Source organism: Cygnus atratus, chromosome 4, assembly GCF_013377495.2.
Source record: "Cygnus atratus isolate AKBS03 ecotype Queensland, Australia chromosome 4, CAtr_DNAZoo_HiC_assembly, whole genome shotgun sequence".
In the NCBI taxonomy this organism is placed as follows: Eukaryota; Metazoa; Chordata; class Aves; order Anseriformes; family Anatidae; genus Cygnus; species Cygnus atratus.
In genome coordinates this window covers 42,839,641-42,866,821 of record NC_066365.1, presented here as the reverse complement: position 1 = coordinate 42,866,821, position 27,181 = coordinate 42,839,641, and the positions used below count along the sequence as shown (strand labels likewise).

The 27,181-nt window shown below is 39.4% G+C and overlaps 1 protein-coding gene across 1 annotated transcript; it reads right to left on the bottom strand.

Annotated features, from left to right (window-relative positions):
* Positions 1-8,027: 8,027 nt before the first annotated feature.
* Positions 8,028-25,676, bottom strand: ANKRD50 (ankyrin repeat domain containing 50). The gene is made up of 3 exons (XM_035549103.2): positions 25,447-25,676; positions 13,545-17,092; positions 8,028-11,092 (listed from the first exon to the last, which is right to left on the bottom strand). Exons 1-2 carry the CDS (start codon positions 25,649-25,651, stop codon positions 13,548-13,550), a joined length of 3,750 nt encoding a protein of 1,249 aa, XP_035404996.1. The 5' UTR covers positions 25,652-25,676; the 3' UTR covers positions 8,028-11,092; positions 13,545-13,547.
* Positions 25,677-27,181: the final 1,505 nt, after the last annotated feature.

Here is a 27,181-nt window from a genome sequence, read left to right as displayed (position 1 = left end):
TTGCATTCCCATGCACATCCCACAGTGTTAATAGTTGAGGGAGTGTACTGGGAGAGTCTCAGTCTTCCCTTAATTTCAGTTAATAGAGAATTGACTGCGTCATAAACAGTGTTTTGTATGTGGAAACAGACCCAAGCTCTTTGAATAGCCCTGAACAAATGATTTTAATCCCAGACAGCTAACCCTCCCTGCAGCCAGGAGTGCAGGAGGTGTGCCATGAGTTGCCTGCAGACAGACAGACAGACAGACCGTACATCTGGACAGCTGCTTTGCCCCAGCGGATGCAGACAGCACTGGATGCAGTGACCACGCTGCAGAACAAGCTAATGCTGGTCGTTGCACAATGGATTTAGGCAGACTGCCCCAAAACGGAAGAAACTCACTTAAATAGCCTTGTGCAAGCTCAGGCTAATGAAAGCGGGGATTAAAGTCCCCATCCCAAGGGAGCGGTCACAATACCCTAGCCTACTTTCTACCTGAATGTTACAGCTGCACCCAGGTACACAAACAATGTCCTCATCCCAGCAGTTCTCAAGCAGGGGACAGCCCAGACTTGCTAAGGCAAGGTGTACACTCCTCACCCTGTCTCTGAGTCTTCAACTTCAACCTTTCTTTTTCATGTTCCTTCCTTTTTCAGAGACTCTCAGCAATCTCTTGGACATGAGACCTTCTCTCCTCTTACAAGGCAGAATTCTCACATCACATCTTGTGCTATATCCATCTGGAATCATTGTCCAAGGACAATTTTTCTAGTATGTCTCTTGCTATGGCATCTCTTTGAGATGGCATCTCCTTCTCTGCCACACTGAAAATGAGCCACTTGTGTTTGAAGGCTTTGATTCCCTCTCTCATTTGTCACTAAAGGCTCTGCTCTCACTTCTGGGCAGTCTGCACTGCCAACAGCTGCTGCCCACCGTGATGCTGGAAGTTCAGACAAGCTGTTCTGCACCTCCTCCTCTACTGCTTGGGACAGTAATAAACAGCCACATAGTGACTGAGACTTTTTTTTTTTCCAACTCCCTTCTTAATAATCTATTGTACTGTGAAACAATCAAAATTTGATAAGACTTCAGCTATGAATGAAAAAAAGAAAAGAAAATTTAAAAAAAAGAAAAGAGAAGAGAAGAGAAGAGAAGAGAAGAGAAGAGAAGAGAAGAGAAGAGAAGAGAAGAGAAGAGAAGAGAAGAGAAGAGAAGAGAAGAAAAAACCCCAAACATTTCTGCCGCCTCACTGCTTTCTGGACTAGGAAACACCTACACGTTGCCTGAGGTCGGTACTCACTGCTGTGGCGAGAGACAGCCTGTTTTTCCGCTTGTCCTGCTCCAAGCACAGTAGCACTTTGCCCCATAATTAGGATGCCTAAATGAAGAACAGAGCAGGTTTAATTAAGAGGATGGTTTTGCTGTGTGAGGAATGGTGCTCACACACTAGTGGCTCGGGTGGAGAGGGAAAGCCTGGAGAAGCCAAGGAATACTTTGACTGTGGTGTTATTTAGGTTGCGGATATTTGCCTTTTTTTTTTTTTTTTTTTTTTTTTCTAAAGGAGTGGATTTGGAGCATGGAGAACATCAACTTTAAACCAGCCTGACACTACTTGGCAACTTCTAGTCATTGTCTGTATAATCTATGAAAATCAGAGGGAAAAATGCAAACATTGATAAGACGAACAGCCATTATTTCTGTAGGATAGGAGCTTCATCCTGGGAATATGGCTTGGGAAGCTGCAAGTTTAGGAAACACAGGAGGGAGTAACCCTGTCAGACTGATTTTCCTCTTCACCCAGCTACCATATAGTGCTGCAGGGTCATGCTGAAGAGCAGCACACCAGCATTGCCTTCTTGCACTTGTGTTCCCCTTTGTGCCCAGGACTGCTGCTGTGCAGCACTTGCACAGGCTGCAGGGGCATCTCACACTGTCTCTGCTCACTACTGGCTGGGAAGTGGAGAAAGCACCACTGGCAGGTGCCTCTGCTCCTCCCCAGCACACCCATGTTTCCTTCCATGGTGCAATTTGCATGTCTAGGACATGCAGTCCTGGCCATGGAAGTCTAGCCAGCTTCTTCCTTCTGCCAGCCCCACCAAGCGCATGACCAGCATCCCGAGTGCACCAGCAACACTGGACTGCAGCTTAAAAGTACAGGACCATTACTTAAAAACATTTTGGTCCCACGCTTCGGCTACAAACAGCTCTACATTCCTACTAGGCACAGCTCCAGAACAGGACAGCATTTCTTGTGCTGTGTTATGGGTATTTTTTTTCTGCCTTTATACTCACGCTTTTAATTTTAAGAACATCAATTTTTTTGAGAGCATGCATTCCTTATTACTGACATCTGATGGGTTTGACTAATAGCTGAAGAGACAGAGAACTAATATTCAAACACGTTCATGTTGCTAATGGGTAATAAAAATACAGTAACTCTGATGGTTTCACTCTTGGGACCGTCTTGTCCCCATGCAAAAAGACTCGCTAGCTTTCCTACAAGGATCCAGGGTAGTGTAATATTTTTCCTTGCTTGTTCAAAACAGGTTTTTGGCATATGTGAGGAATTTCTTTTGTCTCAAGAAATCTCTACTTGCTGTATCGTATAATGTTATTATGAATTGTTGCATATTTATTTCATACCATACAAGATATTTTTATCATATAGATCTCTGGTATAAATCTACTTAGGGATTAAATCTTTTGCTAGGTGGCTGATTGCTCAGTAGTCTTACCCTTAAAGAATAAATATTAAATACTTGAAAATAATATTATTTTTCCTTCTCTGCTAGTCTGATTTAATTAATATTGACCAATGCATAAAATATAGACAAAGGCACTGCTTTGGGGTTTGGAAATCCTCAAACCACAAATTGCTGGAGAGCAGTCAGGACAAAAATCATTACAACTTTACCCTGTTCTCACACCCTTCTCTTCCCATCTGGTATTGGTCATTGCTAAAGACAGATTGCTGGCCTGCATGGATCTCTGATTTGTCCTGAAATGGCCCTTCTAAAATTCATCATCACGTCTTGGCAAAGGGGAAGACTTACCCTTGATAAAAATAGGCTTCGTGTAAATGAGCTGGCAGTGTGAGCCAAAAAGCGCCGTAACATCAGTCCAGGCACAAGTCTTGCCACCTTTCCTGCAAGTGAAGGGAGCTGCGTGTGCCGTTGAAGTCCTGCTGAGGAAATCAGCGCAACCGTTCAAGGAAGGAATTTCTATTATTAAGAATGCCCCTGGATGATTTTGTTCATTAATTTCACACATTAAAAAAGTAATTAGCAGAATCATTTAAAAAACAACTTCATCCAGTCCCCTTTTGGGAAATCTCAATAGAAGACTGAATTTCCAGGTAGGCTGTTATCAGGGCAGGCATCTCAACAGAGCCAGTGCAAAGGCATTTCTGCCTTGTCCCTTGTCTGCAATGAACACCTTCTGTAGACAGAGGAAGACTCTTGCTCTTAATTACTCACCCACTAATAACCTTGAAGTTTGTTCTAGTAAGAAAGCGTTTTGGAAGTGGCAATTAATGAATTGTGTTTTGATGACTTCTGAGATGCCATGAACCTTTCTTTCCCCTGTTTTTCTTCCCATGCAACCAAGGCTTGTACTTCAATACTTCTTGTGCTTTCTGCTCCCCTCTTTTCAGATAAGTGCAACTGGAAAGATACGTAGACAGCTTGGTCCTATCAAGCTTATGAAAAAAAATCTATTCATTGGGCATTGTGTGCATAAAAGACCTTGTTTCTCAATACCATGAATACCTTTAAATGAAGGCCTTTAAATGACCCATTAGTTTGTCAAGAGACTGACAGCTAACCAAGGCCAAGGGAGACATTAAAAGTTACCAGAGATAGAAACAATCATGTTGCTTTATTTTCAATTTGATTCAGAATACTACATCAGGAAAAAAAAAAAAAAAAAAAGGGAAGAAAAAAACAGGTACCAGACACAAACGCCGGGACGGACACTGACTATTGCTTCCCACAACATTTGAGAAAACTCTGGGGTCTTCCCACAGCTGCCAGTCAGGTTCCTGGCTGAGTCTGATGTCTAAGAGGGACTTTTGGAAGATCTGATTGCAGTAGCACAACGACTACATGTGCTGCGCCCTGTCCAACCTCATAAAAGTCTGCTGTCTGAGAGGCCTCCGAATCTGAGCTGACTCAGCCCTGACCTCGCTCAAACGGCCAGCCAAAGAGCTTGAGCTGGCTGCACCCAGCCGTGTGGACAGCCTCCAGTGGGTGATACTGCAAATGCACAGAAAGCAAGTAAAAAAAGCAGGAGATGAGTTAGCGCCAGACAGTAGGTTATTCAAGGCGACATAGTTCCTACCGCTGAGAGAGACCCAGGGGCATTTCCTGACTTTGTCTGTGTCCTGTTTGGTGGCTGAGAGGGCAAAGATTTCTTTATCTCAATACTGCTCTTGTCTTTTCTGGAAAGCATTTTGAGATTTACTGGTGAGAGGTAATACCTTACAGAAGAGCAATACAGAAAAGCACCAATGCAATTATGACATTATTAAAGCAATCTCAGGCACTGTAGCATAGCATTTTGTCCAGATATACTGCTGAATAAGACTGGACTGTTCTCTACTTGGGGAAAATAAAGCAGCAAATTGAATGGCCAGTGTAATGAAAGAAGACAAAATGAATCATAATAAAGGTCCACTCTGTCTTTATCATCTATGAAAAAAGCTTTGAATTTTAAATAGTCTTCCTATGAGGTTGCTTAATATTTGCCAGGACGTAGCAAGCACACAACAGCTGTGCTTACGGCCTTGACTCAATAATGGAAAGAAAAAAACCTTTATTGCTTACCTGAAAAATATTTATTTTTCAATTCTCTTCCCCCCTAGGAGATGCAGGCTAAAAACAACACACATCAAAACAGATAGGAAAACAAGCAAACAAAACCAACAGCTTATTCTCTTTTGTCCCCAAAACTATCCCCTCTGGAATCTTGCTATTTTCAGAGGGTCAGCTTCATCAAGAAACCTGTAATGTCATTGGGAACTGAGGTAGTTTGTTTTTTTCTTAAATAAATGCACCAAGCACCTTCCAAAGGACTTTCCAAAAACCTCCTGCCCACTTTGGCAGTTCCAGATAAAATAGTCTGCCTTCTCTGTATCAGTCTGGCAGTATACATTATCATCAGCCTTCTGGCAATTAAAAAATGGAGAGCTTTTAACAATATGGCCCCTGTGTTACAACCCTCACCAGCTAATTTTACACCACTTCTCTGTGATACATACTTTCTTCTCGTTTCCTAGCTTTGCATGTGGAAGTATACATTGGCTGATATACAGGTGCTATTCCTCAGCAGAAGGAGTCTACAATCTGCCCTAGGTCTACAAATAACAAATCTTAATTAGAAATACAACTTTATCTTTAAATCCAATCATAATCTTAAATCTAATCATAATTCAACTGCCAGGCTTTGACTGGAGAAGCTGCAGTAGGTGCCCAGGAGAGCAAATGTCACTTTGCTCCCAAAGCAACTTGTGAATCAAAAATTTCTAAAACCTCAACATTTCCTTAAATGCATTACCTTATTTAGCTGAAACTGCAGAGTTGTGGTTTTCCGACTTTTTGATTTGCAAATGCCTAAGGTGGGCCCCTTTATAAGTTGAGGTCTTCTTTTTTTCCTTTTGGTTACCATTTTATGGAGCACTAAAATTAATTCATGAATCATGAGGGTTTTGCAGACCAGTTTGAAAACTGCTGTTGATGGGGGAGCAGCTTGCCCACACTATGTGAGCCACCTTAACCCTGAACTATCATCATTTTAAAAAATGCAGGGATGATAAACAGACTGAAGCAAGGGTTTCCTCGCCTAGTTAGCATAGGCCTACAGCAAGGAAAGCTGAAGAACCCCTGCAGCAGACTGTCGTGCCGTAAGACCAATTCTGAACATGGCTGTAGACCTGGAAGCCGAAGATTTTAGTCTCCATGAACAGGCTAGTCAACCAAGTTGCATGCTGCTTCTTGATATAACCATTTTCTTCAAAAAATTCTCCATGACAAAGCCATTTCCACTCCCTCCCTGAAAGAGCAGAAGGTTTTCTGAATGGTCCTTTAGCAAAGCTGTAGTGACTCTTACTGGAGATGCACATCTAACTTTACCTTGCCTCTGGCTACAGATCCAGCACCCGTCTGCCAGTGGGATTTTAGGGATTTGGACATAAAACCTGCAACTGCATTGCAACTGAAAGAAACTGTTAAACCAGAGATAACTTGATGAAAACTTCCAGATTTTAAAAAGTAGCAATTACTTTTCCTTTAGAAAAAGATCTGATTATTTCTATCTGGCATAGCCATTTCCTGCATCATCCCCATCCTTGCCACCTCCCAACTTTTCAAGGGTACACATGTGAAATGGCTGAAAGCTCTGTAGCTTTGGCAGTCCCCTATGCAAGCGCTGGACAAGCCCCAAAAGGCAGATACAGATCAGACTGGGGAGCTAAAAATGACCTGGTGAGGCACAGAGAAGAAATAAAGGTTCCAAACCAAAACACAAAATCCTTTACTGTGTTCTTAATCCGTCAGAAAGGGTTACAGACCACAAACTAAAATCCCGGAGAGACAAGATTATATCCAGGAATCTGTTAGAAGTTGTTTTTCTCTAGCTTAAAATTCACCTGTAATTGTAGTTCTGTGACTTGACTGGCCTAACACAAACGTAATACTTTGTAAGTATTAAAGTGAGAATGGTAGGTCTTCCTGGGACACCAGTAAATTAAATTTTCATCATAAAGGTCAACTTGTTTACATTAACTACATATAACTTTGGAGACTTGTTTAACGAAATGATTTGCCAAGTAGATTTCTCAGTCCCATGCCCTATTACTGTAACTCTTTGTAGCATACAATGGCTAGGATTTAGATCAATGCCAAATTCTCATTGCTGTCTCTCAAAGGGCCCCCGACTGCAAAGCTTTGCACTTGTTCACTGTGCCAACTAGTCCCAGCTTTCCTTTGGAAAATACATGTAATGCACAAGCCAAACTGTTACAAAGATCTCACAGAAGATTTGAAGAACTATACATCCTGATTGTTTATATTCCATAAAATTAGAATTAAAAGGGATTTGGAATTTAAAACAGGTGTTGAATAATTATATTTAGATATTATTAGAGATTATCTGAAGAAAATCTCTCTGGAACATAATAAAAAATATTCATTCAGTAAAAATAAGTCTCTGTGAAAAAATGCCACTGAACAAATGCATCTCATACTTTGCTATTTCAGACATAAAGAACTTAACAGAAGAGTGTCAACAGTTACTGTGGGAAACCACAGAAATACTACACACAAAACAAGTGAATAGGTACCAACAGTTCTGCTTGTCACTCTCCTAATCTTACAAACCAGCCTACCCACAAGCACCAGCAGCTGCAATCAGTGTGAAGCAGCATACATGGAGGGCAAGCTGAAGCATCACTGGCAGAAGGCACAGCCAAACTCTCCCTCCACACTCAAAAAACCCTGCAGAGAAATCACCATCAGTATACAACCTGAAGACAAGATCATTGGGGCAAATGAAATCATTGCAGTGACTGGAAAACTTCTCCCTTCTCTTACTATTTCTACTACTTTTTAGTAATAAGCTCAAAGAAAATGAGTAGGCACCGCCAGGAAGCAAGCTTTTGCTTAAACCAAAAATACTACAGAAAAACACCGAGCAAAGAGAGGATTAACGAATACCATCCAAAGTAGTAAAGAATTAAGAGCAACTGAAATATTTAATTTTTATGCCATCTTGCTATAGCCAGTATAAATTGTCATATTAACCCAAGTAACGTGCACTGAATTTCCTGCTGCAAATGCTCAGGGTTGACTCACTTTTAATGTGGAAAAAAGAAAGGTCATCTGAGTGATAAGCAGGGGTGTAGGAATTAACGTTAAGGTCCAAGTTTTGCTCGCCCAGATTGCCTGATGCATATGTTGTGTTCCATGACGTACGATACAAATGTTAATCACGTTTAATAAGCTTTTCCTGAGATGTCCCGGGAAACAAGGTAGAAAAATTAAAACAGATGTATGCTGAAAAGCAAATATATTTATTATGCACTTTCATATACACAGGGATTTTCGCTTAATATAATACAAGGAATAAAATAAAAATTTTACAATGTGAAATTCATTCAATGTACATTAAAGGCTATTTACAACCCACTCCAGGAAAAAAACAGTCTTATCTGCAAACCAAGTTAACTGAGAAGTTCAGATGGGGAATATTAAGCAATACAGATGTTTGCATAGCAGAGTAACTGAGGAGGGAAAAATACCTTCTTATTTTTAAATAAATGGTAATCTTTTCAATACTGATCACAGAGAGGACAAAGATGCATCATTGTGCCTCTACATCTCTTAATGCATTGCTCTTTTGAAGAGTTTTTCCACATGCATACAGTATTGATGCCAGTGTCCACAAAACAGTCTTTTCTCTAGCTTTCCCGTTAGGAGATTTAGGTGTCTTGTGGAGGCGACCTTGGGAGGACCAGTGAAATGTGATGAAAAGAAAGAGGATTCGTGTTTTATTCAGGCTTTTTGGGTCGGGAGAACCGGTACATTGCCAGAAGCAGCCGTGCTGAGTCACAGCTATGCAACTCCATTCGCCTCCACTTGATCGTACGGATGTGACGGAGCAGAGCAGGACATAGAGGACAACGGGGGAACAGCGACTTGCCTTTGCACACAGAAACCTCACAAATGATGAGATTAAAAATCACACACGACAGCAATGTGGAATTACACAGACCTTCTGAGAAAGTAGATGCTTTAAAGCGATTCGTGCTCTGTTCCTAAGTGATGTTCAAAATCCGTAAGCATTGTTATTTTCCTTCTGAAAATATTTTCAGCAGGTCTACTTTCTGCTGATTTGGATATAGGGTTTCCCCACCAGCTGTTTCAAATGTAAATACTATTCACACAAAAACCATCAGGCTATCTATAAATGGTGGCCCCTTGTGAAACTGGCCATATTTTTACGTCCTCTGTCCACAAGGTGCAATTAATAACACAATAAAATTAAATAAATATAATCCCAATGACAGTCAAGGTCAGTAGAAAAATGTCAGCATTCAGGGATCCCTTTCTACAGAACAAAACATACATCTAACTAAGAAAAGTTTTATTCTTGCACAGCATTGCAAATGGACTGTACTTGAGGTTTGGAACAAGATTGCTGAGAACATTTTGGTACTATTTCTTTACCGAGCCACTCTTAAGGCCGTTTTGCAAGACTTCTGTCACGTCTATTTTATAATTGTCCCACAGGGACAAGAATTCAATACATGAAACATTCAGAATAATCAATATTGCTGTGTGTCAACTTTTAACATTTAATCTTACTATGCACTGAATGCCTGACTATAAAAGATTCTTTTTACATTTAGTAACAAGTGAATAAGAATGGAGGTGCAAGATATAAAAAAACCAACAACAACAAAAACCCAACACTTCAAAAGATATTCTGATGACAAGAAAATGTTATGATAATAAGACACTGAGCCCTTTAGTGCCTTAGAATATGCACTACATATACATCCAGGGGCCATTTATCAAAGTTTAAGGATAGCCACACATCTAATTAATCCTCTATGAAAAATAACCTCAGCTTTCTATCTTCTTATTTGTGGAATGATCAGAATTAGAGTATGAAAAAGACGAATCTCAAGCCTTTAGAAGAAATACGTATAAAAATAGGCTTATTTTCTAAAGAGCAAGGCTGTGTAATGGTGAATAGTAGAATATAGGTTGCGTTTTTAGGAGAAAATAATCACTTGTTTTATTCTATCACTCAGAGCTGTGCAAATAAGATATGCACATTCAAAGGAAAAATTCATACTGTTCACTTGCACAACAACGGGCTTGATTTTGCTCTCATTTATATAAGTAATCTTTTTCTGCTGTAAGAGTGGGAAATCATTTTTCTGTTACCTACAGATGGACTATCTAGGTTGCTGACCAACCACACTCCAGGTACAGATACACACACAGGCACTACCTAATCCACCAGAAGCAGCAACCACATTCATACAAGTTTGTGCTTTAAAGAGTTATTGTCTCAGGACAGGGCTAACTCAGTAATCCTTGTTCTCCACAGACAATGGTATTATTAACCTTTTCTTTCTCCATTATACTCTCACTGCATATTCTCTCAGCTTAACAAAGCTTCTGTATTTTCCATGGTTGGTTTAACCGACACATTCTCAATACAGTCCTCTACCTTGGAAAAATAAAGAGCTGTTTCTAATGTATAAAGATGTACATGAAAGCAGGATCAGACCTTTAACATTAGCACCTAAGAAATACCCATATTCAGTTACCTCATTACCATAACAATAACTGAGGCTATTTAAGATCAGGTGTCCAAGACCAAATTTACCCATCTCTTCCAGCGGTCAAAGGCTGCCATCCAAATTTGGTGCTGTGGTACCAGACACTGAATTTTGTTTCTTAAAAATCCCAAAGATACTGCAGATGGCTGCAGTCTGACCCCTTTGCTACCACAGTACAGCTATTACATAGACAGAACACACAAGTACAGTATTTATAAAATACTGCTACAAGATTTGCATTTCTCAAGAGGACTTCTTGAAGTACACAGGAAAGATTGACCATACGTTACACCAATGCAAATGTGACACACTGTCTGCTTTTTTTTTTTTTTTCTTTAGCCACAGGAAAATAAATACAAAAAGCACTGCCTTTTCATACAAAGTTCACTGTGGCACATGCATTTCTGCCAAGCATTCTGGAAATCAGAAATTCCTCAATCTTACAATTCTCAGCTGTTGTCAGGGAAATACCGCGTGTATCTTTCTGCAATTTAAAAAAAAAAAAAAGTGCTCATTCTGTGTATTAAATACAAAGTACATAAAATAAATTTTTGAAGCACAGAGGGTAATACAGAGAAGGCAGCCTGAAAATGTAGGCACGTTACAGTAATTAAGGTAACTGTACTGTGGTATAATCACATTCTTGAATTTCCAGGCGGACTAAACAAGCATTCATCGGTGTTTTCATCAATGCTTTCATCCCAGCCAGCTGATAAATCACTCGGAGCAGAAGCACTTCTGTTCGTGGCATCATGGAACTAACCTAAAAGCACAAAACAAAACCGTGAAGTTTTGAAATATTCCACCATAGATGCAGCGCTGTCAGCGAGACAGCTATGTAATTTCTAATACAAGTTAAAAGCACACAACAACATACCAATGACAAAAAGCATTTCCTGTCTAACTCAAATCACGTGATGGATTTCCTGTGCTTGCTACTGTCCAAAACAGCTACAAGGTTCCTGCAGCAAGAAAGCCTTCTGAATATAGCTTAGAAGAGGCAGCCAAGGAAGGAAAGCTGGTCCTCAGGTGCTCTGGCAGAATATTTCTGGTGTGATTCTGCACGTGTGACTAATGCACTCACCGGTCAGGGAAATTACTGCTTTTGTGCTCGAGACTTGGCAAAAGAGGAGGTAAATTACAGTCTGCACTTGTGTGCAGTTAATAATGCACACAAGTTGTTTTAAACTTCTGTATTTAAAGTTAAGCTATGTGAAAGCATTAGAGAAAAGGAAAGGAAAAAATTTAGTTATCCATCACCTCATATGCTTAATACATAAAATAAGTACTTCAAAGCGGAAAACCCCTGACTTTTGAAAAAAGTGCTATATGTTCCTGATAAAACAAAGCTGAAGACGAGTTAAAGTTATACGTGAAGCGTTATTTTTTTTTCCATGTTTCTATGTGTTTTAAAATCTACACAGATGAAAAATTCATCAAAACTTGTCAGCTTCAAGGACACAGGTCAAGTTGAAACAATACATTTTAGGTGAGAATTATATACAAAATGTAACATGAAAGCTAGCACTGAACATCAGGCACCCGTATGGAGGTAGGAAAAAAATACAAATATATTTAAATCCTGTTTTGGACAGGATGTAGAGCTGTAGGAATCTACAGCCATTTTGACTTTTACTAAGATTTAGAGTCCATTTCCCTTCTTACACCTGCTTACCCCTCTCTCTGCTCCTGTAGTTCTACCCCTTCACTTTTGTCTGCTTCACAACTCATCTGACCCTTTGATAAATAATACTAATATTTGCATGTTACAAATGTGCAGGCTCTATTATGTAGCTTTGTGAAACACTGTATTGTTTCAAATATTTTGGTTTAACCAAAATAGGAATCCCACAGAAACATCTTAAGAGTCCAGCACAATATCCTAACACTCCGCAGTTCACAAGAGACCCCAGGTACACCTGGAGAGATGCATTCCATTAACGTGAACTCTATTTCCCAGACATTTCAGAGAAAAAAGAAAACGTCAACATGCTTTTGGCAGCTCAAAATCTCCCATTTGTGGATTCTGTACCAACTGCATTGCCCAATTTCTTAGCGATATGGTTTAGTTTCTTAGCGATATGGTTTAGTGGAGTACTTAGTGTTAGGTCGGAGGTTGGACTCGATGATCTTGAGGTCTCTTCCAACCTAGAAATCTGTGTCTGTGTGTCTGTGTCTGCCCTAGAAACCTGCAGTCTTTGGTGGCCTTCAAGAGAACTGAGTCAGCTACCAAGAACATTCTGGTTCTAAGGAGCAGCAGTCTGGTCTGTAAAAATGCAGTGTTTACACAAACAAAATGTATGTTTTCAGAAAAATACAAATAAGCAGTGAGAGCTGCATACATTTCATGTATGAAGATGCTGCTTCTTTGAAATTCAAATGGAAAATACTAATTATGAATACATTCCAAATACCCTAAAAAAGAAAAATTCCCCAGGATGAAGCAGAGAAAGAGTTCTGTTTTAGCTAATTTCCTTACTGACAATTCATACTTGAAAAAGCTACATAATATTTATTTTGCAGCATAAAATTTAGTATGGGAGAGAAAGTGAGAAATCAAAGTGAACTCCACTGATTTTCAGCTCATACTTAAGAATTGCAGAATGGTGAGGAAATTGATAACAGATTTGTATCTTGCTATGAGGAATGTTATCTCTTTGTAGAAGATTATTTCACAGTAACAGAAATATAAAATCAAAGCTTTAGGGTAGCTTCTAAACTTTCACATTTGTAGATAAATTTGAGTTTTCACATTCAGAATCCAAATTCATAGAATTAAATTTGTTGCCTGTAACTTGCAAGAATCTTCACAAGCTTCCTAAAAAGCATCTTTGTAAATATGATTAATTACTCAATACAGGGGGAACTGCATGAAATAATGAGTGTATCTGAAAATACCACATAATAAAATTCCCAGCTATTCTTATACTGGTAAAGAAAATTCCAGATCAAAGCTACATGAAACTTAGCATTTCATTCAGTAATGTACTAAAGACAGAGGAGCAAGATTTGAGCACTTCAAATTCAACAGAAAATATGTTGATGAACCAATTCTTCCAAGGCTGATGCTTTTAAATTACAACCAATTAAATACTTGTCATGGTTTTCATGAAGACAATTACAATGGTAAACTACAATGAGATGTATTTTTAGCTTACTTAAAACACACATGACGAAATGCATGCATTTTGCTCCTTTGTGACTGGATTGATTACCTTTTATAATGGTGTTTCTTTCTTGTAGTTGAAGCTCGGGTCACTACCTTCAATCTGAAGTTTTAAGGCTTGCTTAAGGCTGAGTTCTGTCTCTGCGGGAGGGTAGCCTTCCAGTACCTCCTGATGCCCTCTATCCTGCACTGTTCGTGGGACAGAAACCCTACCAAGAAAAACCTGATTGCTTTGAAGATGATAATTGGGATTTGTCATAATTCCGTTTCTCTTCTTCTGCTCCCCACTCTGTTGGTGAATTAGGAACTGCTGCTGAGATCGACCAATTTCTTGCTGAGCTGGTGGGACCAAAATTTTGCACTGTGATTCTGCCGGCATTGACTTGAGCGGCACACTCGTCCCAGATTTGGCAATAGGTACTCGTTTATCAAACTGAGTCATTTCATACTCTAACACTTTTGGTTGGGAGGAACCACTTTGTTTTATTTTTTTTCCAGCTGACCCAGACTTGCTGGAATTGTCCGTTCTCCCCCCTTTGTTAGCTTTAGTTGATTTCAAACTAGGTTTCACCTGGCTCCATTCAAATTCGCTACTTGGTGAATTGTGATTTTGACTTAGGGAATGAGTTGTGGAAGAAGGAGAAACAATAGACTGCCTACTTCTGCTGCGTGGCAGGGAATGCTGCTGGATTTGTTCGGTAAAGGAGAGGCTGTGGAAACTATCGATGGGCACAGTCTGAGCAGTTGCGGTCGATGATGTGGTACGGAGAGAAGAATTTTTGGAACTTTTCAGGGAATTATTTGACAAAGATGACTTCTGACGGTCAACTGTAGAATCAGGTGACTCTGAAGGAGAGCTGAATGCATGAGCAGGCCCATTAGATAAGCCACGCATACTAGGTTGCATATCTCCACCGGTACTCCCTGAACTATTTGACTTCATTGTTAATGACTGCATTTTAGAAGAGACTGACTGTAAGGGTTTTTGCTCCATTGTGTGGACTGGAGACGGAGTACAGCCATTCAGAGTAGATGCACCATATTTTTCCAGTAATTTAATAATCTGAGAATGTCCATTTTTAGCTGCGACACGCATAGCAGTGCGTCCAAACTGGTCGGCGTGATTTGGATCAGCACCATGCTCAAGTAATATTTGGACAACATCAATGTGCCCTTCTTGGGCTGCAATGCAGAGTCCAGTAGCACCTTGGTTACACGTATGATCGACCAGAGCTCCATGCTCAATTAGAAGCTGCACTACCTTCACATGACCTTGCCATGCAGCAGACTGCAACGCAGACCTCTTCTCGTTATCTGCAGCATTCACATCGGCATGGTATGTTATCAGCACCTGTACCATCTCCAAATGGCCCTGCCAGCAGGAAACATGGAGTGCTGTTCTTCCTTCAGCATCACTTGCCTCTACGTTTGCACCATTTTCTAAAAAATACTCAGCCATCGTGAGTTGGTTTTCTAATGCTAAAATATAAAGTGTTGGCCGGCCATCAGCATCTTTGTAGTTTACATCTGCTCCATGGCTGAGCAGTAGTTCAACTATATCTCTGTGACCTTCTAAAGCAGCAACCCGGAGAGCATTTCTCCCATCATAGCCTCTCTGATCAATGTTGGATTTGTTTTCTAGTAATATCTGCACGCAATCATAGTGACCTTCTTGTGCAGCTAATATGAAAGGTATACGTCCATCATTATCAATTTCGTTTGTTCTAGCACCTTGTTCTATAAGAGCTTCACATATCAACCTGTGACCTTCAAAAGCTGCCATATGCAAAGGTGTCCAGCCTGCATCGTCTCTATGATTTTCATCTAGCCCCCTGTCCAGCAGAGTCCGTACTACTTCAACATTGCCTTGTGCAGAGGCTATGCTCAGAACTGTTCTCCCTTCACTATCTATGCTATCAACAGCCGCACCCCAAAATAAGAGAGTATTTACAACTGAAGCGTGGCCCATGGAGGCTGCTGCCAGAAGCGGCGTACGACCATTGTTATCCGTGTGATCAACATCTGCTCCTCCTTCCAGAAGTAGATCAACAACGTCTACGTGTCCTTCATAAGCAGCTACCAGCAGCGGAGTCATGCCGTCTTTATCGCAGTGGTCGACTTCAGCACCCCGGTCAATCAGAAGACTAACCACCGATGCATGCCCCTTGCTAGCCGGTACACAAAGCGCAGCAACTGACAGTGCAGTCCTTCCATCCACATCCTCGTGGTTCACCTCTGCACCATGGTCCAGCAGGTGCTCCACTATCTCTTTATGCCCCATGTACGCAGCTGCAATCAAAGCAGTTCTGCCCTCGTTATCGGCTTTATTAACTTCAGCACCATGTTGGAGCAGGTTCAGCACGATATCTTCGTGCCCTCCCCAGGCTGCTGCTCGCAGCGCTGTTCGGCTATCGGCATCCGCACAGTCCACTTTGACTCCGGCATAAAGGAGCGCAGAAACCACCTCGGTGTGCCCACCCCACGCCGCAGACCGCAGTGCTGTCCAGCCGTCGTGATCAGTGTGATTAACGTTAGCTCCGCATCCGATCAAGCAATTCACCACCTTGGTATGCCCCTGCCGTGCAGCGAGGGTAAGTGCTGTTTGCCCGTGAGTGTCTTCTATCTCTAAATCCGCTCCCCTCGAAACCAGCAAGTTAACGACATCGAGGTTGCCGCTGTACGCCGCGTTGGCTAGGAGCGTCCTCCCATTTGAGTCGCACTGGTTGACCGACGCCCCGTTGTCTAACAAGGTGCGAATGGAGTCTTCTCTTTCCAGAGCCTGCCGCACGATGCAAGACGTGCGGTCGTCTTCGCTGTTGACGTGAGCGCCAGCTTTCACCAGGAGCTGTAACACTTCTTGTTCTTTAGGAATGAGGGTCGACAGGGAGTCTTTGACAGGCGTGCCATTCCATATCATCCACAAAGCCAGCTCTGACGTCTCTAACTGTAAATTTGAGTTAATTAGATGCAAGGCAAATTCTTGAGCTTCTAAGGGCGTTAAATCCTTTGCCCGGCAGGTGTAACTCATTGCCAGCATTCTGTGTCCTTCTGCTGCATTGCACAAGTATTTCTGTGTACAGTGCTTTACATCCAGCAACCATTCCGCAAAGCTGTAATGAAACAAGATTTTTGTATTTCCAAGTCCATCAATGAGGACTTTTGACAGGACATCCAATTTGCGTTGAAAATCTTCCATAGTCAACGTCATATTTTTGGTCCACACTGCATGATACAATTCTGTTGTGGTTAACGGCCTGCAGGCTGCGAGAATCACATTCAGAATAGGTTGGACTTTTGCAAACTGTTTTCTCACAAAAAGTCTCTGACAGAGCCAAAGGTATAGGCCATTTAACGTTCCCGGAATATCACGGATCTCTCGTAACATAATAAAATTCTCCACAACTCCATCTAGGACACGTTCCAGATACAAAAAGCAACCACTGCTTTTGATGTGGAGCTGATTCAGCATTTCTGCAGTTTCTTTTGTGAGATGTTGTCTCAGTGCTTCTTCCTGATCTAAACGATGTAAAATATACTGTTGCACATCTTTCACAATGTATGCCTTTCGTAGATCATCCAGACTTATTTTTCTAAAACCTATTGAAAGAGAAGAAAGTTATTATTTATTTTTGATCTGGTTTTGCTTAACTTAAGTTTTTTTTAAAAAAAGCAAAAAGACATTTTGGGGTAGGGCACACCCACCACAATATGTTTTGTATGCAAACATACTGAATGTAAATCATTATTAATAGCAGAAAACACTTATTTTTAATCATGATCTACTATAAGCAGAAATACGTGTTACTAAAGATGAACATTTTAAAAGTGACTTTGAATCAGACGTTGTGTGTCTGCCTTGGACAATACTAAACACCTAAGCAAAAAGAAAAATAAATGAAAAACAGAACTGCAACTGAAGTGAGATTATTAAGTATTATTATTTTATTAAAGGGATAATACTTTCTCCAATGTGGTTAACAGTGGAATTCCACATAATTTTCAGCTATTTAGATTAAGACAACCATTATATTAATATAATTATAGAAGATATTATTTACACCTGGTGCATATTCTTGAAATGAACATAAATCACTTTAACATGATCACCTTAGTTTCTTTTAAAAGCTTTTATGATGTAAAAGAGAGAGATATTCAAGAACAGCTTAAACACCTTTACATTTCTGTGCACTGATTACTGTGTATTTTTTCAAATAAGGATTGAGTTTTAGATAAACACCCCAGTTCTTTGGTAGCTGAATCACTGCATAAGGAAACAGGCTTTCTGATAGTCATAGGATCCCATTGTTTTTCCAAACTATTTACTCTTGAGAGGAAAAAGGGAAATTTCATATGTGCATAATGTGTACATCTCCTCCCTACATGCATACACATACAACCCCACACCCTCTGACAAAATAAAGAACCCTGCTCATACAAACAGGTGACGAACAGTCTCCAGGGCAATTCCAGTAGCTGAAAGCCCTAAAGAACAAGGCGGAATGGAATATGTGAATGGCATTTTAGTTCCATGGAATACACGGCTATCTCGTTTAAAATACTGGTTTTAATAGCACCAAACAGTGTGTTTGATGAATACCTACCTTCTTTGTTTAACAAAACATTATGTTGTCTGAATGCTACTTTTCTGAAAGCTACAGGAAAACTGCAGAAGACACAGACACAGTGCCTTGAACTACCGAAGTTAAAATTGTATTTTAGGCCAAAATTATTCCTCACTTCTCCAGGGACAGGCTTTAATCTCATCCTCCTATGTAGCAGCTTGCACACATTTCCTTTAGAGTCAGCTCATCTCGTCAAAAAAAGCTTTGCTTTGCAAACCAAAGCAGTTACTAACCCCCAAATTATATTGAAGGAAAAGCAGCCATCGAGCAACCCATCCAATGCAATCTTGGTCCTAACTCCACAGAACAAGTAATTGGAAGTGACACTCTGAAGAAGGTCATTTTCAACTCTATGTTTTTATTGGATTAAAATATTCTGTGGATCAAATTGCTCACTCTGTGAACTTGTTCCAATAATTGAGCTTTGTTTCTTGTTCCTGAATGTCTTCAGCAGAGGTTCTGAACATGATGTCGAGCTCCTTCTGTTAACTATTTAAGAGTTAAGTCTTCCCAAGCACTGTACAAACACAACAGCCTAGAACCAAGATGCCAATTAATTACAGTGATGTTACTAAAATAGTAAAAGAAGCAGAAATATATTAATTATTGTAGCATGACAAATCTAAGAGGACTAAATCGATAGAATACAAAAGTATGCTTCTCCTCAAAATAAAACCATTGGACAGGATAATTTTGCGCATGCTAAGACCACACTAATGACATTATAGACTTGCAGATTTTTGAATGCAACAGCAAGGAGGCAGAAAATAAGATCTGGGAGGATCTCTCTCTATTCTAGAGGCATTTTTTAATGTCTCTCCAAAAAAAAAAGAACCATCTTTACCCATCACAATTTGTTACCGCAGCTTCAAGTAATGTCCTAACTTGACCTGCAGAATGGCATAATTCACTGATTTACTGTTCATTTGGTTAAAATATTCTGTATGTATCTTTGTAAAGCCCATAATTCATGTACAGAAGCCAAGTAAGAAACATTGCTGAGTAAGGACAGCTGGTGCCCTCCCATTCTGCCGATTCCAAGCTTTCCTTTCAAGGAAAGGCTGCTTCTGCGAGCTTTCAGAAGACAGAAAAGCAAAAACAGTGGAGTTAAAAATGAAGGATTGCTTGGTGCATGCATTCACAGTCATATGCGCACAGAGCTGTCATCACACAAGTGTTGCTTTGGTTGTCTCGTCTCATGTGTGCAGGCAGCAGCTCTATTTTGCTCAATTCGGAGCAAAAAGCAACCACCACAATCACCTTGTAGTTCTTCAAACTCCTCTGTTAAGCGTGAAGTGAACACTTCTGCGAGTCAGATCTGTATCTGTCACTTGGCTGAATGAAAATAGGAACAAAGCTCTGCAAACTCCTTCTCAATGTGTCTAGTAATAGGTGACTCTCCTCACGACACCCCCAGCTCTCACATCAATTCCATGCCCACATCTTTCCTTCTCACCTACATCTCCATATCTAAGTTACTTTTATTTTTAAATAACTCCAGTGCTTCTTCAAGTTTTACGGTGGTTGATTTCACCTCACCCCAGCAACAAAACCCCTGACAGACCCACACAACAGCAATCCCAAGACTTCAGCTAATGCTCTCTGTTGACTTATGACCGCTCTTCACCTCCCTTGACTCTCAGCCTTCGCATGAAAAGTTGCAGAGTGGTAACTGCTCAAGCATCTCAGACCCCATACGTGTGCTTCAAAAGCACAAAACTATTCCTTATCTTGAAACGTCTTGGAATACCAATTTCCATTTTGATATTTGAAAGGGGTAGAGAAGTCAACAAAACCATTTTGGACACGATCCAAAAAATAAACACACCCCAAAACCTCAATCCCACATATGCTCCAAGTTTTTCAAATGTTCTTTCTTAAGGAAATCCTATATATCGTATCTGAGGACAAGATACAACGAGCACACTACAGCCATACGTGTCTTCACACGTCCTAGGGACAAAACATTCTTTAAGGGCTGGGATTAATAAACTTCCATTGTAACAGACTTTAGAACAGAAATAGGCTCTTATATTTAACCATTGCACCATGCTATGCTACAATAAATATTCCAAGGAAAGTTTTACAGATAGAAAATATTAAAAACCAACAACAAAAAAAACCGAAATTCTTGTTGTTAGCTTGAAGGAGTAAAACAAAGCCGTGTTTTTTTGCCCAAGCATCTATCTAAATGAGCTCATTTTACATTTCCAAACAAAGATCCTGCAAACTTGCTTTTCCACCCTACCAGACACAATAAGTCACTTTCACGGACAAGAAGCATCAAAACACTAGGAGAAAGTTCATTTTGTTTCAGATGCATTCCCATGAACTACTTAAGCTCAGCAAAACAGGAGCGCAGCAGACAGAACTTGCAGTCCCACGACCCTGCTTTTTGCATTGCTAACATTTTTCTTACAACACATCACTTTCAACCCAATGGGAGCTCCAATATGGATTTTCCTGATTTATTAAATTCCTGGCAGTTCTGTAAACAAATCAGTTCCAAATGTATTTCTTGGCAAGGTCTGGGGTCATTCAAAGAAAAAAAAGAATCTTGGTTATATAAATACTTTTACAGTATATCAACATTTTCAAACTTTAATAATAAAAATAAGCTATTAACTAGCAGGTTCCACTAAATACTTAAAAATAACCTTCAATTTTCATATCTTTAACCAAATATATTTTATTGCTTTAAAGTTTTAAATACACTTTAATATATTTCATGTAACTAAACTGTTAGCTTTGAAATAGTCTAAATGATTAAAACCATGGCAACACTTAGGCATTAATAATTTACACCGCTGATCTAAGCATATATTAAGTTTGGTATTTCTCTGGCTATTTATGTACATCTGCTCTAAAAGAACAACGTATCCAGCAGAGAAAATGCACCTGAAAACTGCAGCAGCATACTTACTACACTGCAAATGCATTAAAAACTATGTGTTATGAATTGCATCGCATCCACCACAGGTGCTAAGGATATTGGAAGAGTCTTGAGGCTGAATTCTGATGCTGTCACTGGTCCACGTCAATGCACAGAATTTTATTTTGTTAGATTTACAGGTCTTCCTAAAGATGTAATTTAGTCTTCCCTCTTTAACTACAAAGCTAAAAAGCTGAAAATGCACACACAACTTTTTATTAAGAAAGAAGAAATTCCCTAGCATCCAATTTTGAAGTGGTGATCAGAAGAGTGAGGAAAGAGGAAACAGCAAATAATAAAGTCATGTCTACCTCCTAATGGAAAAGAAAACCACCCTTATTTCCCAAGTCTCCTGAATGATTTTTTTCAAAACAAAATTACAAATAACTTTTTCACAGCTGTAGTAATAATATAGGAGTAAATTTTACAACTATATAAACATTTAAAAATCTATATAAATTATCTTTTATTGTCAAAATCCATCTCCTATAAAGACTTTAATGTAACACAAAACTGCCTAAATAAATTCTAGCCTGTAATGAAAAATTAGGGGACAATGTAGGTTTTCTCTCTCTCTCTTTTTTTTTTTTTTTTTTTTTTTAAGCAATCTCTCCTGAAGTGGTCTCATGCCATTTATACTCTCGGCAGCTGAGGAGGAAAGGTTTGGTTCCAAATCAGGCAAGTGATTTGATTTGGGGATTCAGCACTACAGCTACCCAAGCGGCTTCAATAACCAAACAGTATGAATCTTCTGGGTGCAGAAAAGCTGGTTTGTGATTTTTATTACATTTTCCTTCAGTTTTCATATTTTTGCTCAGTTTTTAATTTTAGGAAATGCTACAAGAACAACCCTCCACATCTATCCAGACCAGAACTAGCAAATTGCAAAAATACTAAAGACCTGTGCTCCCAAGATTTCCAATCCAGAGCAAGTCTGGATAAATATCAGCTTTTAATATCTGTATGTCTGGAGCTGCATGATAGACAAATACAAGAGTGAGAAAAGCCAAAAGGTCCACTTTTGCCTATAGATAAGTTGAGAGTAAGCTGCCTCCGATGCTAGAGTGAACCCTTTCATGTCCATTTTTCAGTCTTTTTATTGCAGTTTCCAGTATGTAACGTTATCTTCATGGTAACTATGACTCTGTGAGATGTGTCATCTGCATGGGTTGTACCACGCTGGTGCCTCGTGCACGAAGAATTCGTTTGATCAAGAATGTCAGTGTTTAATTGAGGGGTATAATCAAGCCGGATGCCACAGATAATATCTTCTTTAAAAATAAAACAAAGAAGTACATGCCTATTAAAAAGCCTCTTTAGACCAATGAATAGAGCATTTGTACATATGCAGTTCTGCCTGTTTACCTTTAAGCGGTTAAATGAGGAAATATCCGCTTTTTACTCAAACTTCTCTAAATAAAATTGTTGGAATTTAAAATGCCTAAATTCTTTTAAAAAGGGAATCAGTTTTGCAAGAATAGCTGCTTTACTTTCAATATTTATCCTCTTTTTAGGGGAAACGGTTTAGTTATCTAGTTAGCTGAAACATAAAAAAACAAACACATTGTATGGTCTGTGCCACTTTCAGGGCAGACGTTTTTTGAGTTATTTAGAAAATAAAGGAAAGAAAACAGGGAAGAAAAGGAAATAAAGTTTTCTAAAAAACTGTAATAAGAAGATTGAAAAGTCTGTGTTTACTGCAGCTGCTTGACAGTCCACAGTTGTTGCCAAATGATAGCAAATGACTACGTGGGAGATTATGTGGATAACTATGGACACTAGAAGGAAAATAGATAAATTTGGGGCAGAAGTCTGGCAGGCATGATGTGGCAGTTGGTGACAGCGTACATAGAAGAGAAGGCAGGATGACACGTGTTATCTGTTCCCCTTCTTTTTTACTCAGTTGGCTGGCTTTTGCTCACTGTGGAGGGTGACCGCAGACTCATGCAGGCATCAATTTACATTTGGTTCATATTTTTGAGGTTGTCTTTGCAGCCACAAGAGGCAAAAACTATTTTCTTTTTGTTTTAATTAATGAAAGCTGAGAATCTGGAGTAAGGGGAAAAATCTGTAGCACATTGTGCTACTACAGAAACTCGGAACACACAGGGGCCACGAACACAGGGCTGCAGCAGAGGCAGGCACAGCTATTCAACCTGCATAAATAAGTTACCAGCAAAAGGGAAGGAATGAGGACTAGAATAAACTCCCCTCCTTTCTAGCAGTGGCAAGATGACAGTCGATGAGGAAAGGCTGGACTCTTTCTTCCATGTCATGACTATTTTTGGCAGGAGAGATGCTTGCAGAGCTCTCGCCTGTGTTCAACACCCAAAAAAGAACATCGTCGGGACCGAGCAACTGCAGCAGCCCTGCTCCCAGTCATTTATACCACATGCTGACATACAGCCTTAGCTCTCATTTCAGCACTTTTGTGGAGGAAGATTTCACACTTCAAAATTATAAGTGAAACCTGATATAAACTGACTTATCAAATTAATACTGGCTAGTATATATTCCATACCTTACTATAACATTTTTTAGCAGAAAAACCAACAGATGGGACTCATTTTCCTAAAATAATGCTAAAAGGATTCCAATCTATCTTACTAAGTTAGAGTGAAACTGATTTTTTGTGCCAAATGGAAGAAACATCTGAAAAAAATGACCAGTGACTACATTATCGTTATACTTGCAACCATTTACTGAGAAACTGGAAGCACAAGAAATTCAGTGTAATGGTGTCCCACAGTACAGTGCACATTACTGTGCACACCCTTTCTTCTGTCACAAGTACAAAAAATGCTCACTGTAAATCTTAAATTCTGCCTGCCTGTCAATTAACTAACTTCAAAAAAAAGAAAGCTCAGCTAAAAGTAAACATTCAAATACCACAAAAGAAGAGAAGAGTTTGCCCCAGAAGAAGTGTTAACAACAACCTATCCTTTGCAGGCTAAAACCAGAAAATCAACATTATCTCAAATTTTGCAACACAAAGTTGCAATATATATGTGTATATATATGAAGTTAACAGAAGCTTCAAGTATGCTCCTCATGTCCTTGCTACATCTTTCACAAACTTGAGTATTGGCTGTAAACAAGAAAATCACCCAGAAGTGTACTGCTAGATGTGATGTCACAGTTTGCTCTCATTTTGGAAAAAAAACACCACCATTTCTTACAAATAGACCCTAAAATTTAATCTCAATTTGTGTCCAATTACTCTGGGACTCATTCTTTCTTTTCTGCACCTTTTTGCACAGTGAAGATAGCATTATAATACCGCGAGCCAACTCCCTTTACACTATTCATCAAATCATTCGCTGTGGAAATGAGAAATTAACTCATTCAAGTTAAATTTATTTTAAAGGCATACCCATTAGTTCTGCTGATTTTTTCTGTCAAGAATTCCATCTGGAAACATACTTAGAAGACAACAGCAATTTTTTAGGACTAGCCTGAAACATTATATGATTCAATGGAAAAGAAATAAAGCTGCTCTGAAGAAAGTTTTGTCTGTTTTTTGGCGGTGACAACGTATCTAATCAGCCAAGCTCTGACGAAACTACTCCCATATGAACTTCCAAAGGAGCCCATGAAGCTACCCCAAAGTTTCCCTTAGTTCTCACATACTCCCAAATACCAGTGTTCGTGTCTGCTGCTGATTAATACAGGACTCCATTCCAGAATGCAATTATCACATTGACCTTTTGCCACGGTAGAAAGGAGCAAGCCTATGGGTCTGTGTTCTATAATCACATTTTTGTCCTAATTGTTGCCTTAACACACACAGGCTTTATACATAGGCCTGGAATCCAGTCTAGATAGTGCCCTTTATTGAATTTCAGAGAACGTCCAGTAACAATGTCATTATAGTGAAGAAATGTTTTCATGACACAGTAAAGCCTGGATGAAGAAGTTGTAAAGAATTCTTTACCAGGCAGCCTTTGCCAAAAGTATACTCTAAGAATCCACATCGACAGTGTTACCCTCTCAAGTTCCACCTTCAAAGGTTATTCACTGCTTTCTGAAAATAAGGGGAAAGTTTTTAATGGGAGATGAAAAAATCTTTTGAGGTTGTGAGAAATGGGCGTATACAGCCGAAATACTTATGTACTGACACATCACCTACACTGTTTCAAAGCTTTTTAGAACTAGCAAAGCAAGAAGAAAACTCAAAGCCACCAACAGTTGTATTGTGGACATAATTTACCTCTGAACTACTCTGATGATTTAAGCTTTCTGTAGGTCTCAGTAAACTGGAATGTGAGGTTTTCAGAATTACCATTTTTGCCACTGCTGCTTTTTAGAATTAAGCACGCATTAGTGTTTTCAACCGACACCAAGGGTCTTGAGGATACTAGATCCTTGTTCCAATGCTTGCTGGGGTCTGCACTCACCTGTAAACATTTTTGTAACAGCTTTGCTCTGCTTGCGGGCAGAACATAGAAGGAGCAACCAAGGAGGGAAGAACTCGAAGTGGCCAGCCAACAGCTCCGCTATCGTCCCAGATAAGCTTGTAGAAGTCTGTTCACCCTCGGAAACGTTGCAGCCCTCGTCAACTGAGTCTACAAGCAGGAAGAGGCTCTGCTGCGGGGGCTTCATTCCCAAAAGAGGAAGCAGAATGCACCTGGAAGGAACGTGAAACAAAAACAGTCTTAGATTTAATAATGTATTTATTAACTGTCACATAATCATTAAATTAAAACTATGATCAACCTAAAAGGCAAAGCTATTTTTAAATAATCTAGGCAATTTTCTACATGGTTACCACAGAAAATATTGAGTTAGACTGAAGTAACTAAAGATAGCTTGAATAGTCTGTGATGTAATTCTTGCTTAGGCAATATTACATTTTAATTAACTTACAATTTATAACAATACTTTAAAACAATGTAATATGGTTCAGAGCCCATTAGAATACTTCGAAAAATTTTGTTTTAGTAAGACAGAAACTACTTGGCCTAAAATTTAAGAAGTTCATTACTGTTGTCTGTGCCAAACCTGCTATTATTGCTTATCGGAAGCTAACAGTGAATGATAGCTGGTCATGAAATAAAACCCTAAATAAAAGACATCTGAAACATCAAAACTCAAAGAGTTCGTGTCTGAATGAGCAAGTTCTACAAAGAACTGAATTTCTACACTTGTACCATTCCTTAACAAACAAAATGTAAATTAATTTAGTAGCAAACTGAGGCTGGCGAGGTATTACTTTTTATTTCTATTGAAGTTGCCATGTTCCCATTACCGAAAAAGGATTATCTGCATTCTCAGGACACCAGCATCTGTACTAATGCATCTCCACAGCTAATAACCAGAGTTCTGGTCTCATATTTACATGTATTGTTGCCATCTTTAATGGTACTCCTTAAAATATATATAACTGCACTTACACACAACTGTCACGTGCCTATCTAGTATTTCCATGCTGCACTACTATTTTGGGGGATGCTCCATTTAGGCTCTTAATTCCCACTGACTAAATTATCTTTAAACACATTTAACAAATAAAGTTTGATTTGATAGTAAAAAGACTCAGAAAATGAAATGAGGAATGAAAAAAAATATATATGTGACTGTTTCCACTCTTTTGCAGACTTATTATCTGCATGTGTCCAGATGGCATCCACAGCATAAGTACTTTTTGTTTTACTCAAGGCCATAATAATCTTCTTTCATTTGTTTTACTGAACAAATTTATCTTCAGAATACTTTGGCCAACACATTAATTATTACCTACCAAGCATGCAAATTAGAACACAGGCAAATCTTGCCTGTTAATGGAAAAACACATCCAGAATCAGAAACGATTTGTAAGCACTGCTAATAGAATATTATTTTCTGGTTTTCTGACCGAGAAAAAGACAAAAGGCAAACGCAGTGATGCATCCCTGATAGTAACAGCGGGATCGAGCAGAGCCAGCTATGTGGTCTATTCCAGCTGGGTGAAATGCTCCCAAAGTTATAAAGAGGAAGTAAAAATACTGAAAGCATTCTGAAAGTTTTCAGTATTGAATGGATTTAAATCCCTAACATTGGCCTCCCATTTTTCCAGATTCATAAACCTACTTCAGGTACTTCAGGTTCTTTGGTACCCCCAAAGCCAGCCACTCTTCCAGAAGATGCCTGCAG